General features: G+C 36.2%; 1 protein-coding gene across 2 annotated transcripts in view; it reads right to left on the bottom strand.

Annotated features, from left to right (window-relative positions):
• Positions 1 to 6,105, bottom strand: part of LOC149961987 (uncharacterized) — a 53,166-nt gene extending 47,061 nt beyond the window's left edge. Inside the window, exons 1-5 of one of the 2 annotated variants that reach the window (XM_090173078.1) lie at positions 6,022 to 6,105; positions 4,731 to 5,064; positions 3,959 to 4,179; positions 2,735 to 3,000; positions 1,500 to 1,741 (exon numbers count right to left, since the gene is read on the bottom strand). In XM_090173078.1, the coding sequence (XP_090029204.1) occupies positions 1,501 to 1,741; positions 2,735 to 3,000; positions 3,959 to 4,179; positions 4,731 to 5,064; positions 6,022 to 6,060 (1,101 nt within the window). In that variant the 5' untranslated portion in view covers positions 6,061 to 6,105 and the 3' untranslated portion in view covers position 1,500. Of the gene's footprint in view, positions 1 to 1,499; positions 1,742 to 2,734; positions 3,001 to 3,958; positions 4,180 to 4,730; positions 5,065 to 6,021 lie in introns of those variants that run through there. The other variant, XM_090173137.1, reaches the window with a different exon arrangement.
• Between the last annotated feature and the right edge of the window lie 7,554 nt (positions 6,106 to 13,659).

Here is a 13,659-nt window from a genome sequence, read left to right as displayed (position 1 = left end):
TGAGGGTGGTGGCGAGCCCGTCATGCCAACAGCTCCCTTTCCTCACTATGAACATTATTCGTAACAAGGTTTTACGGAAAGGGGAAACCGAAGCACTTGGGTAAAAGCCTTCACTAAGGCAAACTAAGCGCGAAAAGAATTTTCGAGATTTCAACAACGACCACAAGCTGGGCTCCTCTCGTTGCTAACCACTCCGCAACTCCACCATTCAAATGGCGATTGTCTTACAGCCGCTTTATTATTTCCTTTAATATTTAAGATTTGACCGTCAATGACTATTTCATTAAAATCGAGTGATAATGAGTTGTCGATTTGACGTAGAATGAGCGCTTATTAGATTTCTTACATCTTATAGCGATTTCCACTGGGGGATTTCGGGCGCTCCGGGAGCGCTCGTGATGAGATTTCGTCCTCCACTGGGAAATCGAGAGCAGCTCGTGGCGAGATCTGTGTCTTCCACTGGCAATCTCGCTCTCACAGCGAGTGCTCTGAGAGCGAAAATTTTGATCCGAGAAATTCTACGGATCGACAGATTTCGAGGGGTTTTCGTGATTTTTAAAAATGGCGGAACTAGATAGGACAATAAATATTCGGGATGCTTATTTGTTTATAGAATCGTCTTCGGATAGTTCCGACGAAGAAATAGAGGCAATTCTTTTAAGGCAAACGCCGGAAATAGTATAAAGGCCTAAAATAATATGATAAATAGAGGATGTGATTTATTCCTACTCTGAAAATGAAGTAAGTTCTTCTTTACGCCTAGGCCTAACCATGGATGATTAATAAAGTTTATGGAATTCAATATTATTGTCCGCCATGACTTTCCGCGTATTTCGCTGGAAAATACTCGCCCCGAGAGTTGCTCCTAAAACGAGGTTGTATTTCACTGGGAGACTGGGTCGACCACGATCCTTGGAAATCTCGACACGAGCTGTGACGTCGAAATCGATTTCGGGGTGCTCTCGGAGCTTCACAGTGGAAATCGCTATTAGAAATAAGTTCTTATTGCCAATATTAAATGATGCGTTTACAATAGTGAAAAAGTGTATTTTGAAAATTCTTTAAACTCTACAATTTCAAAGCGTCAAGAGTCAAATTTGCTTGACAATGGTCCGTGATGAATAAGATTGTCATATATTTTTGTAATATTTTTAAGCGGCTTTTTGAACCCTTACTATGTCTGCTATTATTCCTACTCTTTCAAGTGCCCTTGAAGTGATTGGCGCATTTTAATTACAAGACGTACACTTTGTAAATTAGTTTTTAAGCAACAGCTTCAATCTCATTAAAACATAGTTCCTTTTTTACTCGGTAGGTGACGGGATAATTAATATAATCACTATTTTATTTTGTGAACTATTTTAAAAATATTTTATTTGTTTTGATAAGGGTATTAAGTAAGAAGTGCAGTCAAAACACACTTAGATATATGTATTAAATATATTTGTCTGGATGCAATTTTGCCTCTGATTTTGTGGCAATTTACTTCCAAAGCCAATTTTATCTTTGTGCTGGGCCGCATTTTCTGTTCTTTCGGGTCGGATGTCCGAGAGTCATTTCGAGGCAAAAGACGATGATCGAGAGCGCTATCCCACAAATCAACACCCGGAATACGGGCTTCAAGAAGAACATTGTGATCCGTTTCGACGGAATATGCGAGTTTATTTTGAGCATCTCAATATATTGTTGTTCAAACCTGTCTATTATTCGACTCTGTTGGGTCTCCACGTATTTGGAAATACTGAAAATCGTTAAATTGAAATTGAATCTCTTAAATTTGAACCTGAAACCCATTAAACCGAAAGTTAATAATAATAAGGGTGGCACTCCATATTTATGGTGGCTCAGAAAACTCCGTGTTAAACTTGGAATGAAAATTATAAAATCTAAACTGAAAACCATTCTTCGATCACTGAAAACTAATTAACGAGAACTTAAAACAATGGTAAATATCGGGATTTACAATTCTCCATCTTTAGTGAAATTATAAAAATTTTCAAACAAAAATTAGATGATCACAATATTATCATTTAACGAATGATACTAGATTATTTTTCGAAGTAATCAAGCCTATGCAATAAGAGGGATTTCATTAAATAAACAACCAAACAACCAAATAAGATGGTCCGAAATGGAGCTTATCGAAACCAAAGGTCCCTATAATCACACTTACTTTGTTAGACTGAATACGAACTGTACATAAAAATCGATTAATTTAATTAAGAATATTCTCGAAAAATTTTAGTTTGTTTAAAGTGCCTGATTTTTACAAACTGTCTGATTGTGACGCTTGTTTAAGAAAATTTGAAATTTTCAAATTCAAGATTTGTATTTACTTTATGCTGTAACGTACTAGATTCGAATACATTGATAATCACGCTTTAAAGGAAATAGGACGTCCAAGGCGCTCTTCACGGAAAACCGTAACAGATTTAGTGAATATACCTCCACAACAAAGCACCAAGCACCACCGAAAATGTGAAAAACCAGAGGTCACAGAAATACCCGATGCTACTTTCCCTAGACTCTTCCCTCGACAGCTGGACAAGTGTGCCCCAGTGTTAAATTTATAAAATAGGCATAATAATTGTTCTTAATTTTTGTATTGTCATATATTAGAAACTTTCTAGATCGAGATCATTGTTTACTAAGCACCGTCATTAACTAAAACGTCTCGAATCCAAAACGGTATTACTCCCAACATAGGCGTATATTGAGAATGATAAATACTCACCGATATCGAATTTTCATCTGGATGAGAAATGGCAGTTTGACGGATAAAATAAGCGAGGCCATCTCCGGGTAGTAATGTTTCTTGCTCTGGTAAATGTGTTGGCAACACACGCTTTCTTTAACGAGAAAGGGATACAAATTCGTCCCCGCGAGAAAAGCCGACTTCCTATTAATTATTTTTTCGAATCCAAAATTTGGTCGACCCACCGAACGGTTTAATATTCTTGAGGGTCCAAGGAATCTTTTTAGTTCTGTTTTGAACGCTACCTATAAAACGGTGAAATCTGTTTTTGATTGGCAAATATTTTACGACAAAATTATAACTCAAAGGAATATAAACTAATTATAATCATAAATTGAATCCAATTAATTTTCTACGTTACATTATCTGCCCGAGTAAATAATTACTATAGATTTTCATAGAAATCCGACGCCATTTTGCTCATGGTTCGATAAGTTCCGCAATTATTCGTCGATTAATTTGAATTTTTCTAGGTTTCATTAACTGTCTCGACCGAATTAGCCCAATAGGTTTTCCAATATAATCCGACGAAATTTTGCTACAAATTACAAAACTTATCGCACCATGATTTATTTTTCTATCTGCCATTTTATAAAACGGCATCGTATTTCTATCGAAATCTAAAAGACTGTTTATATTGTTCAGCTAATGTCATATCGAAATTTTCAAATTCATCGGCAGTTATCACAGCATATCTTTCAAATATTTGTATTATACATAAAATTACGACGTATTTATTCAATTAGGCTCGAGTTCACTCAAAATAGTGTTTATTCCCCTTATTAGTGCAAAGTAATCCAATAATGTATCTTTAATTATCTTCAGCGAGTACAGCCTTTGGTAGTGCTAAATATGTAATCGATTACGTTATCACTTTAGTACAGTCAAAGCTGAAGGCGTTTACACCAATTACGGACAGTGATCAGTCCCTTGCCTTATACGAAATTTGATATACGTTTTAAATGTGATTTTAACTTTTTTGTTGATCTCAACGCTAATTTTTAGTGATTTTTCAATTTGCTATTTTATACTACTTAAACTGGCATTTGTGAAAACTGCTTATCAAAGCATTGGTACCTTAAATTTACTATTATTCAACGTAAAACTGATGATCAGAAAAATTTTAAATAGGGATAAATATTTTGATACAGGATAACTCTTATTTCCAATCCTGCTCGTGACATTTTTTTATTGGTAAATTACCGACATCCTGTAGGTTACTGCACCGGTGACATAATATTCATCAATATCGGGTCTGTTGTAAACGTCTTGTATGCTTTCGATGTATTTTATTTTTGCTGTCATCATTTCGCCCTTCATATTACAGAGGTAACATTTCTGTAAAACGAAAGTGGCACCCAAAAGCCATCCAGACAGGAACAGTCTCCAGGACACTCTGCGACGATGCTGAGCTCCGACGAAAGCTATAAGTAAAACCAAACAAATCTCAGTTTTCCTTTTTTGATGCCTCTGAAAATGAGAAACATTTCCCGCCGGAGGAATAAGATAGGAAATTGTTCGACAGCAAATAATCCGTGAAACTGAACCGTTAGCTTTGCTTTCCCTGTTACTGAGAAAACACAGTTAATGCTATAAATAGCAAAAGGTGAGTGGAATACTTTCTTTAATGAAACTAATGTTAACCTTCAGTCAACCTGATGATCTCCCCCCTTTTGATATAGAAGGGACTGAATGTTTGAACAGATGTTAAATATTTTATACTCATTTATCTGTGAGATTTTAAAACCATCCTTTGAATACAGTCAAATATTGAGTTGTCATTGATTGTAATAATATTCCATTTATTATATTTCTATGGCTTAAAAGTGAATAGGTCATGTAGACCAGCTTAGCTTCGTAAAACTGAACGCCTTATTAACCTAATGTCCCAGTAATGGAGAAAACTGCTAATGATGTTAAAAGTGTAATTTTTTAATGTTGTAAACACAAATTATAGTTTTGATTGAAACGGTACCAGTACAAGGACTGCCGAAAAGGTGAGAGTATAGAAAGAAGGCGCTCTCAGCGATGGACCTGAACCAGTTGCTTCTCGAGGTTCCTCCGCGGAAGAGGAAGGCGGCGATGGTGGCCAACGAGAAGAAGCAGAACAGCAGCAGATTCCAGTTGGCTCGATCCAAGGCTTGGTGAGGCAGCATAACCTTCTCATTTCCTTCTTTCTGTTCATCCAAACAGCTGTAGATATGATTGAAATTCCATTGGTATGGCTGAGTTAGTTGTTTCCCGTGTGTAATTAAATATTCCTCCAAATCCGTCATCACCGAAATCCAAGAGAAATAAACGTCACAGGTCTAATAAATATATCCCGGGGTTAGTTAATTCATTAACCCAGAATTTGTAAGTATACGAAATACAAAGGGAAAATCTAGTAGCACCTCCATGCTTTTTTACAATTATCTACTTTTTGGGCGAAGGCTGCAACTCGTCGATTAAAGCTTTTCCTAATATTGTTGACTACTTAAAGGGAGCCATTTTCATGACGTTTGATTTATCTCGTAGACGTGGTCCGAATCTTTTCAGAGCTCTGAAACATCTTTCTGAAAACGTGTTGTCCACGTGCTACGTGGCATAGCTTAACACTTTTTAACAGGATATGGAAAGACTGACTTAATTTTCTTCTACCTTCAACGTAGGGTGAACCTCTGAAAAGTTACCCAGAAGGTCAAAAGGTATTTATCTTTAATGATGAGTGTAGCGTAAGCGAAGTTATACATTATGGTCCGGTTACTTACGTGGATCTTGGAGCAACTACAAACTGGTAGATTGTCGCGTTCCTAAATAAGAAGCAACTACAGCACGGGTATCAGTTTGCGGGCGCTTAGAAAGAGACAAGAGAGGGAAATACCTCCTCTCCGAACCGCGGGGGCAATACATCCACGGTAAAACAAGTATCGCGATTATTTATTTATGCGACAATCACTACACTTTTCATTCCACGAAAATTTCATTTTTGATCTTGTTCTTTTATAGTGTGGACCGAACAAATTTCTGAATAAAGGAATGTTACCGTACAAACTTCGACGACTTTTGTCACGTTTAGGGTAGAAAATATTGTATTTATGTATATCGAGAACATGAACATATTCAATGAAATTGAAATTATTCGAATTTTGGAGGCGCAAATCGGGACCTTTATTCAAAATTTGGAAGCCCTTTCAAGCTGTCCCCAATATTGACAAGAAAGACAAGCGTGCTTATTTGCGCATATTGCTGGCGGCTATACGATTAAAAATGAAAACAGTACTTACAGCGTTCCTTCCCTCCGTGTAAACTAGTCTGAAAAGCATTAGAAATTTTGTAACTTCTAAATTTTACTACAAAGTGCATTCGCAATAGTTCAATCTCAAATGAAGTAAATTCAAACGGTAGCAAACCCACAACCGTCACTTTTATTTCTAAGCCTAAGCGACTAAACTTATGAAAATATAAATTGGCAACTTCATTATTTTTATTCATCTTTGTTTTAGAGCTTATTTATAAGTTTATTTTTAATTTAGGAAATAATTGAAATTTTTTATTTAAAGTAAAAATATAAAAATAGTAAGATTATAAATATTTCACTTTTAGATGACATTTTATATTTGAGTGTCCTAGAACTGATCTTAAAATGGCACGTGTTTTTAACATACTAAAATACTTCATTTAGATCACCGAAAAGTTTCAGAACACATAAGAAAGCTCGAAAAAAATTAAAAGGACATTACGATCAAATTGAGATCGTTTTACGACTATAAATTGATCTCGAAGTGTATTTTGCTGTTCTTAAAGTGAAATTTAAATCAAGTGTCGGCTCTATCATTGCCTACGTTATTTTTGATTGGGTCTATATATCAAAGATGGCTATGGTTCCTCAGATCGCCGGGAAGGTGCTTCCACCTAGTATCGACTTTCAAAAACGGGTTATTGTTTATTTTCAAGGCGAGGTCGAATGAGCGCGTGATTACAGATAGTCTTTTCTGATAGGTGATTACGATTACCCAATGACCTAAAGGCATGCTATTGGGCCACGTCATATGGTAAATTATGCTGGGTAATGTGCCTAATCAACTTGTTTAAATTTGCACGGTGGCGACAACTGTCGATAAAGAACGCAATTATACTAGAGCCGACACTTGCTTTAATTTGCAGTGAAATAGGCAATTGAAGTTGTGCTCTAATCCTTACTTCTATTATTAACATCGCTAGCAATCGCTTCGGCATTGTTAAGAACTATCCGTAATTTACAATTTCATGGTTAGAGTTTCATGTGTAGTAAATTAAAACGTATTAAATTTATACATGGAGGCCCGAAATCGGATCTTCCAAATTCTCTGAGGTTAGTGGCTCTTGAATTGAGGTGTTGTACTGTTACAATATATTTTACTAAATTAATTAATTATTTATTTTAAGTTGGGTGACGTTACAAGTTTTTAAAATCGTATCAGACGAAAGCATTCTATACCACTTAAGGCGCTAGGTGCATTGCGAGTGCTGGTTCCCCTTTCCTTCCCACTCGAAACCTAAAACAAAATGTAATTTTTTCCACATCTTTTGAGCGGAAGAATTGGGGTCCCCTTAAAATATTGAGTCCAAACCGTAAAACCAACCCGGTGACAACGTCAGGGATGGTACAAGGTACACGTGCACCCTAAAACGTCTAGATAAATAATCAGTTTCTTATGAAGGTTTTTTAAATAAATGGCTAGATTTTTTTAACTAATTATTTACCTCCAATCCGAGTGTTGGATGTACTCAGAACAATAGCAATGTCACTTACTCTAGGAGATACCACGAACTGACCTGAGTTGATGGTGCTAATTTTGGAATTTGACCTATTCTTGGGACTAATTACCCACTCTAAAGTTCCACATGCATGTTTTATCTTTGAAGGTTAATTTAATGGTTTTGGCTTTAAAATGGAAAGAGTAGATAATTTCAATATAAAGCTAGGTGCATACTTAAACGCACACAGTGGCGGCGCCAAGGTGGTAGGCGACGGCGTACCTTGAAATTTTAATGAATTCTTATTTATTTTTGTAGTACGGTGCGCTGGCGGGCAGGTGTATTCTATTATTCTTATTAAGATGCCAATGTTTGTATGTATGTATGTATGTATGTATTACAGGCCATGTTCATTTATCCATATTTTTATCTGCCAAAGATTTCGTTGCCACGGTTCAAGACGAAGAAACCCGTTTTTTACCCAGACAGAAACTTTCTAAGGTTTAACGACTCAATTAATGCTTAGGACTTTTAATTTTGAATAATATTAAGGACTAACTTCTAAAAAAATCCCTGTGTCACCACGAAACGTAGAGTAAGGGTTGGTTTTCAATATATATATATATATTATATATAGGACAAAATCGCTATGACTGCGAGGGGCGACGCAAAAAAAAATACGTTAGGCCTAACGCGCATTTTTATTAATTGAAGCTAGCTGTCATGGAGTTTTGGCCTTAGCGCTAGCTAACCTGCGTTTTATGGAAACTGTCATAACCACCATCAATACCATAAAGGGCATTTTCACCAATTGATGCAGCCACGCGTTCTTCTAAAGGGGTTAAAGGTGGCTTAGGCTTACCTCCTCCCGTTTTTTTAGGTTCTTTCGAAGACGTTGTGCTCACATTTTAGTTCTACTTTTAAGATCTCTCCATTTGTCTTTAATTTGTTGAAACCAGAGCCAACCGCTGAAACCTCCCAGCCCTAGGTAAATTGCTCGTGGCTGCTGTACTTCTTACCGCATCCCATTTCACGATTTATTAGGCCTTGTTTATAAATTTCATAGGTTTTTCCGCCTAAATAACAGCTTCTCATTTGTTGAGTAGTAAGCGGGGCTAAACGCCTAAGTAGACGCGTCGGCTAGTACATGAATGTCGTTTTGCGATCCGCTAACGACCGAGCTGATTTTCGATTTCTAGCCAATCGGCTAGGTTTTTCGTAATGACTTTTGCAACGGGCCCTAAAATAGCCTGAATTTTCAGCGGTAGATCGGTTTCGCTATATTTGAAGCTCATCAGTACCGCGAAGAGAATTTCGCTATCTAAAACGAAAAAAGAAGATTGTAGCACTTGAGTATGAGAATAGGCTTTAGTAATAAGTAAAAGTCGACGTGCGTCTAACTTTGAATTACTAACCCTACGCTACAGATACAAAAGACTTTCACTAATGGGGCCTGCGATAATATTAATTACTGAATTAAATGTTAAATATAAGAAGGACTATGAAGTTTGCCATGAAATGGTTAATTTTGAAAATTACTGTTAATTATCTGAACGGACTTCTAAAATGAAATCCTACTCGATGGTGCACCTATTTCTCTAACAACTATCATACAAACTAAGACAATAAAATATGAAAAACTAATCTAATCAAGCGCATCTTCGGCTACGAATTGGAGTTCTTCGTCCTTTTGTGACTGCATATGGTTTTCACTGGCAGATATTAAGCTTGAAATGGATTGTATACACGCAATCGTATGTTATTTTTATAAAAAATAACTACTTATTGAGCATATTTAAGTTAAGCCTACATATTTAAGTCTAGTTGTTAGTACCATCAGTTTTTGGCGAAGTCTTTTCACAGTTTATTCTTACGTCTGAGTTCCACCTTACGCGAGCGTATAGCTGTACGAGCGCAAACTGTACCACATATAGTGGCTTTGTTCATTATCGAGGTTTCAGTCAGAAAATTGGATTTGTCCTAACCGGAGAACCTGAAAACATTAATTTGAAACGCTTGCAACAAGAAAACTAAACGTCTCAGAGAAAATCTGAGATCACCACTGGGTTCCTGACGTTTAAAACTAGCGCATTAGTAAGATTTTTGTTAATTCTAATTGATTTCAATAGGTGTTTCAATAAAATAAAATGACTGCTTTTCCGACATGGAGGTGTTATACGTTAGGCAACGGGACATACCACCCCAAACTTCTATTTAGTCTTTCGATTTTTATTCTTTCGTATTTTTGCCAGGGCTACCAGGCGATAATATCACGACTCTGTCGTTTACTACTCTACAAAGCTGCAGTCGAAGTTGCTAGGCCTAGCGTGTTTATTATTATTAGGCGATTAAGTTTGTTTTTAAGATGGATATAAAAATATATAGACCGAGAGGTATTACTTGTTGTATTCCAAATGGTTTTAGCAATACAATAACTTCAAACAATATAAGCTTTCACCAGTTTTCCTAAAGAAAATATGATAAGAGATGAGTGGGTTAGGAGAATACGTTTCGTATCTCAAAAGATGTCGAAATCACCAATACCTAAGCGTAGGTTAAGTGGAAAACACGCCGATTAAAGACCCAATAACTTGGATGCCGGCTAAAAGACAGGTGTGTGGACTTCATTTTCAAAAAGACGGTATGAAACAAAAAGTACAAAGTTTCCTATATTCTTTGGAAACTATGTGTTTCCAGAACATATCACAATGGGACGTGAAATTTGCATTCCTGATGTTGGGGCAAATTTTATAGTTCACTTTGAGGAATCTGTTGAGGAGATTGGTTTGATTAAAGGGAGTTCAAATTCTTGGGCCAATGAAGACAGTTTTAATGATCATAATTATTGTTCAACCAACTGTACTATTCAGGAAAAACATCTACAACTACTGTCATTTAATCAGAGGAGTGAATTAGAAAAAATAGCCTTGTTAGAAGACAAGCTGGCAAAAAGTCAAGAAGAAATAGTTGTACTACGTAAAACCATATCAAATTTTGAAAGATTGTTACGGGAGAAGGATGCGAAATACAGGAAGCGAGTACTTCACAAGATAAGTTTTGTTATGACAACATTTCGAAAAATACCCAACAGGGTTTCACAATGAAAAAGATTTGAAGGCTTTATATAAATTTCTTGAGGACGATTTCCCAAATTTGCAATTTTACAACAGTGCTAAAACTTATGTGCGTAAAAAAACCAAGAAACGAGTCTAGCCAATGTAGACAGCCAGCGTTGGGTTTCAAAAATCAATTGTTTTTGGTGCTGTGCCGCATAAGAGTTGGTTTACTGGAAGAAGATTTAGGATAAAAATTTGGAATAAGTGTACAAACTGTTAGTAACATATGGGTTACATGGGTGGATTTTTTGTACCGAAGATTGACTCGCTTACAAATTTGGCCATCACGAAATGTTGTGAATGAATTTATGCCAGCCCCATTTAAAGAACTATACCCTTCTACTCGCTTGATTATTGATTGCTCAGAACTCTTCATAGAAAAACCCAACCACTATACAACCCAGAGTGACACATATTCACAATATAAAAAGCACAACACAGCAAAAGGTCTACTAGGTATTACGCCTAATGGTTTTGTAAGCTTTGTGTCAGAGTTAGCACCTGGTAGAATTTCTGATAAAGAAATTACAATAGACAGTGGATTAATGGACATGCTAGAAAAAGGTGATAGTTTAATGGCTGACCGTGACTTCATCATAGAAGAGGATTTAGAACGCAGGGGTGTAAAGTTAAATATACCACCATTTTTAGGGAAAAAACAGCTTTCTAAAGCAGAGGTTGAAAAAACCAGACAAATTGCGCATCCACATTGAAAGGTAAATTGGAGAGATAAAAAAAAACAGGAGTCTCAAATATGTTTTTCCTAACACTATGCATGACCAAATTAACAAAATCTGGATGATATGTGGTTATTTATCAAACTTAATTAACGAACCATTGCTGGATAGAACGACCAAAACACAGAAAGAAACTGATACATCAATAGAACCTGATACCTCACTTGAACAATCAGCTAGTCCTTCAAACACTTAAAGCGAAAAATCCGAAATCTTATACCATAAGTATCATAGAAAAATAAGTTTGACACTTCCTATTACTTTAATGCAAATTTTCTAACCAAATCGTTTATCGGGACTGATACTTGACGGTAGTAATTATGGTTCTCCTTTAATGTTATTGTGCCATCTTTATCAATTTTCAAACATGGAGCATTCTTTTTTTCAGTGGCTTCTTTTACTGATAGACCTAGTTGTTTAGCTTTGGATAATGTTTTTAATTTTAACACTGCTATCAAAACACAAACGGTCAGGGGAGGCACCTAATATTGGTAAAGAGGGATTCACGCAAAACCCTATTTTGAAAGTCTTGACTAGTCCATTTTTAAAATTTTCGTACATTGTAATAGCATTTACTTCATTATTTATTCCTTCTTGTACGTAAGTATTCCGGCTTAAATCTGCTCCTTTTCTGATAGTCTCGACGTATTGTTGGGTGACAGCTTTGAGTCTTCCTCTAAACGATGCTTAAGTTTATGTCTCACAAAGTTCAGTTCAGCAAATTTTTTAATTTGAAGTTTTGAGGTTTTTTTGATGGGATTTCCCCATTGCCTATCACCCTCAGTGCATGCAACATCATCTTGAATGTAAATCAATTTATCCACTTTACAATCCCAGAGGTAAAATAAAATTGCGCTTACATGTTTGTAAACGCCTGCAGTACCGCAGGGGCATTGACAATAGGCCTCTAAAACCACTCCTTTTACGTTATACAAATTAAGTTGGACTATATACTCTTTTGAACTGTAAGATGATGTAATGACACATTTCACAAAAAGTGAATTTTGAATGGGGCACAGAAAAACACTCCTAACCTTTCCTTCTTTAACCATTCTATTTCCATATTCTAAAGGTTTCGGAACCTTGTTTACATGAAAATACTCGAAGATGATATTAATACTATATTCTTTTGGAAGGTGAATCAATTGTTTGGTCCAAGGTCCTTTGGGTAAATTTTTTAGATTCACTAGGAGAGTCTTTTTAGTTTTTTTTGGGTTGCTAATAGCGATGGTGATTTCCTAGATGTAGATGCAAGAGTTTGTTCTGTAGTTTCAGCTTGGGTTTCAGGTTCCTGTAGGTCCAACTTCCTTTTGGAGGTTGATATATTTGTTTTATTTTGGGGACTATTTCCCAAAATATTGATAATATTCGGCGAATTTCCTTCGATTTGTTGGCATGGCTTGATCTTTGGGCTCAATAAATTTTCCTTTTCATTTCTATTAACTTCTTTTCCCAAAATAAACCTTGGCCGTTTCGGTGTGACGGGTGTGTTGAACTTGATAACGTCCTCCATGATAACAGAAATCAAGCGCTTTAGATTATGAAATAATACGTAAGTTATTAGCATTATATAGCAAGTCATTAAATAAAAAACTTGTTTACCTTTTGGACTTTAAAACAGGTAAATAGTAAACGCAGGAAAAGGCCTGGCTTCTGTTATTAATTCAAGCTCCAATGCTGCGTGACCTGAGAGCAAAATTAACGTATCTTATTAAGATTTGTGTATATAGTTACGTGGATTTTGCTCTCAGGCGTCGGTACCCCATCATCCCCTGAAACGTCAAAGACGCATGCGCAGTTCAGTAGTCTTATGTCTGTATTCCCCCCCCCCACGATTTAGTAGGGGGGCAAATTAGAGAGATAATTTTTCATTGAAACACCTATTGCCAAACCTGAAATCACTCATTTAAAATTGGCTAGGTAATTACTACATCATCCGTTGTGCTCTGTGCTCGTCTTGAGAAGGGCATTGGGGGAAAAAGCTAAGCTTAACAAGTTCGCCAAGGGTGATTATATTATTTCGTTGCCTATGTTATCAGATGTAAACGAACCGAAGTTACGAAATAATATTATTTTGTTCAAAACTGCCGTTTCGCGTGATTCGAATCTCCCTGCACTAAGACTTTGTCGCGATTTCTTCAAGGGCGATTACGAAAACTTCAGAAACTTTTTGAACGATATACAATGGAACTCAATTTTACAATCTAATGATATTGATGTCGTGTGGAATAACTTTATGAACATTATAACTACCGGAATTTCGTTATTTATACCGTTTCGCCGATTCCATTCTACTCATACTACGCGCATTGATGTACGCCTTTCTAAATCC

This window comes from Leiobunum rupestre, chromosome 1 (genome assembly GCF_980474605.1).
Source record: "Leiobunum rupestre chromosome 1, qqLeiRupe1.1.hap1, whole genome shotgun sequence".
NCBI lineage: Eukaryota > Metazoa > Arthropoda > Arachnida > Opiliones > Sclerosomatidae > Leiobunum > Leiobunum rupestre.
The sequence above is the reverse complement of the archived record's forward strand: the minus strand, read 5'-3'. Positions and strand labels throughout refer to the sequence as shown.